This window comes from Bidens hawaiensis, unplaced genomic scaffold (genome assembly GCF_021521415.1).
Source record: "Bidens hawaiensis isolate Kalapana, Puna unplaced genomic scaffold, B.hawaiensis_p1.1 tig00068601_1, whole genome shotgun sequence".
Lineage (NCBI taxonomy): Eukaryota > Viridiplantae > Streptophyta > Magnoliopsida > Asterales > Asteraceae > Bidens > Bidens hawaiensis.
The window spans coordinates 1-2,808 of record NW_027502114.1 but is presented as its reverse complement, the minus strand read 5'-3'; the positions used below and the strand labels follow the sequence as shown (position 1 = coordinate 2,808).

Sequence of the window (2,808 nt, the reverse complement as noted above, 5' to 3'; positions counted from 1 at the left end):
AATTTCAAACTTAGAGCCAAAACTGTAACACGAACATGCAATCGTATTGGCCGAAACTGGCTATTAGACCCTGAAATACATAGTATTGATTTTATCTGTGTAGATGGATAAAAGTTACCACATGTGTCAATGTAGCCCAATATTAACCCCTAAGAAATAAATAAAGGTAAAGAAAAACATATGAAATCATTAAAAGACATGATCTTCCTTCCATGGTTATAAAGATATTACACAGAAGAAAGAAATGAAACCCATTTAGGGGATGTCATAATTTACATAACATTTATTAACAACAAACACAACACAAAAAAAAAACACATTTAAAATAAAAAACAAGACACATTTAACCAAAAGAATTTAAGATCTGCTCTTGAAGGGAATAGCTCTGATCACAATCACATGGTAGAAAGCAGCCAGTGCAGCTCCAATAAATGGACCAACCCAGAAGATCCACTGCAAACACAAATAAAAAAGTCAAATTTAGGCCAATGTTTCATACCTGTTGACTTTAAAAGTCAAACAAAACTTACATGGTCATTCCAAGCATGGTCCTTGTTGTAGATGATTGCAGCTCCAAGACTTCTTGCAGGGTTGATACCAGTTCCGGTAATGGGGATAGTCGCCAAATGGACCAAGAAAACCGCGAACCCGATTGGGAGAGGGGGCCAAAATCTACAAAATAAAAAAGTCAAAGTCAACATAAAGGTTTGACCTTTATAACTATGCTAATTGACAAAGGGGGAAAGTTTAACCATACAGGAACATGTGAGTCTCTTGCGCTTCTTTTGGCGTCAGTGGCCGAGAAGACGGTGTAAACGAGCACGAAAGTGCCAATAATTTCAGCACCGAGACCCGAGCACTTGGTGTAACCATGGGCTACAACGTTGGCTCCACCGCCCAAAGTGTTGTAGTCGTGTTTGCCCTCGAAACCTTTGACCACACCCGCACCGCAGATGGCACCAAGACACTGCATCACTATGTAGAACAGTGCTCGGGTCAAGGATAGTTTTCTTGCCAATAGCAAACCGAATGTCACGGCCGGGTTAATGTGTCCTCCTGTTTTACACATAATTTTATAAAATTAGATAACTTTCACTATTAATGGATGTTAATATTTAGTAAAAACAGAATCTTTAGTTCAAAAGATGAACTTTTGGGCTATAATATGAGGGTTTATAAAATAGAGACAAATCTTTATTATCATCTAAACACTTGGCTAGTCAAATATCACTAAGCATAAATTCAACCTAAGCTTAAGTTCATCTCTAAACACCAAAAAACAAACACTTAACATGAGATTTCAAGCCTAAAATATAATCAAGATTATGGTTTTAATGGATTTTCACTCTTAATGAATGATAATCTTAGTAAAAATTGAATCTTTAAATCAAAAGATAAACAGGGTTTGTGAAAAAAAAAAAAGACAATCTAATCTTTATCATCTAAACACTTAAACTAGTCAAACATCACTAATCATAAAGTCAACAAAATTCACCTTAAAACACCATAAACATGAGATTTCAAGAATAATAATATATGATCAAGATTAAGGCTTTATCATCTAAACATAACAAAAACATACCTGAGATACCAGCAGTACAGTAGACAAGTGCAAAGATCATGCCACCAAAAGCCCAAGCAATCCCTTGAATTCCAACAGTCCCACACTTAGTAGGAGACTTGACGACACCCATGACAGTCAGGACAGAGATATAAAGAAACAAGAAAGTGGCAATGAACTCAGCAATGCCAGCCCTGTAGAAAGACCAAGAAGTCAACTCCCCAGGCTCAAACAGAGGAGCTGGTGGTGGCTCCTTGTAGTCTTTGTCTGACTGTGCTGATGTCCCAATTGGCTGCCTTTCTGAATACTTGTTGGCTCCAAGATTCACATCTTCTTCCTTACCCTCCATTCTTGTTTTTTTTTCTCTAGGAACAAGTTTTAAGTTGAGTTTAAGAGTGTGTGGTGGTGGGTTTGTGAGGATAGAAGATGGGGTTTTTATAATATGTTTGATTAATAATAATAATAATAATAATAATAATAATAATGTAGGTCTGGTTGTTTGTTCTGGAAAGTGCAGAGGGGTGTGACAGATGGATTTAGAATTGTTTGTTTGTGTTTTGTGTTAATGTGTTTTTAGAATATTTTTTTTTATTTTTTTTAAATAATGTGTTTTTTCCCTATATGGTATGTGTTGTGTTGTTATCCGGTACAGAGTGGCATTCAATTATTGATCACCCAACATTCATATTGGTCAGGTTATATGTAGTGGAGGGGCTATAATTGGAGGCGAACTGTGACACGTGACGCCTAGTTAGCATAGAGTGAAAATTTGATTTTGGGAGGTAATGGTGTGTAGGGGCTACAAGATGGGCCCCACAGTGTCTTTTTTTATTACTTTCTTTTATAATTAAACAAATTAAATAAATTTATTTAAATAATTAAATAAAAATGCTTAAAATTAAAAAGAAATACAAAAAAAAACATAACTTAAAAAAATACATAACTAAAAGTATTAAAAATCATAACTAAAGAAAATAAATAAATAAAAAAACATAACTAAAAAAAAACTAATATTCGTAATATTCGCGCATTTTTTCACGTCGTTGTTGAAACAATAATGCGGCATCCTCGTGAAACCCCTCCGCTTTGAGGGATTCGTAGTCGTCTTTCATTTGTTTTAAGTCCAACGTCTAGTTCAGCTTTTCTTGTTGTTTGTTGGATGCTCTAACGTCGGCTCCTATTACGGTGGCATTTGTTTCCAAACGACCGACCAACTCGTTTATTTCAACGGGCTCCGTATTGAATCG

At 35.4% G+C, this 2,808-nt stretch overlaps 1 protein-coding gene across 1 annotated transcript; it reads right to left on the bottom strand.

The window, feature by feature from the left end:
* Positions 1-234: 234 nt before the first annotated feature.
* LOC143605200 (aquaporin PIP1-2-like) lies at positions 235-1,962 on the bottom strand. Its single transcript, XM_077081407.1, has 4 exons — positions 1,583-1,962; positions 758-1,056; positions 531-672; positions 235-453 (listed from the first exon to the last, which is right to left on the bottom strand). The coding sequence occupies exons 1-3, from the start codon at positions 1,908-1,910 to the stop codon at positions 535-537; spliced, it is 765 nt and encodes a 254-aa protein (XP_076937522.1). The 5' UTR covers positions 1,911-1,962; the 3' UTR covers positions 235-453; positions 531-534.
* Between the last annotated feature and the right edge of the window lie 846 nt (positions 1,963-2,808).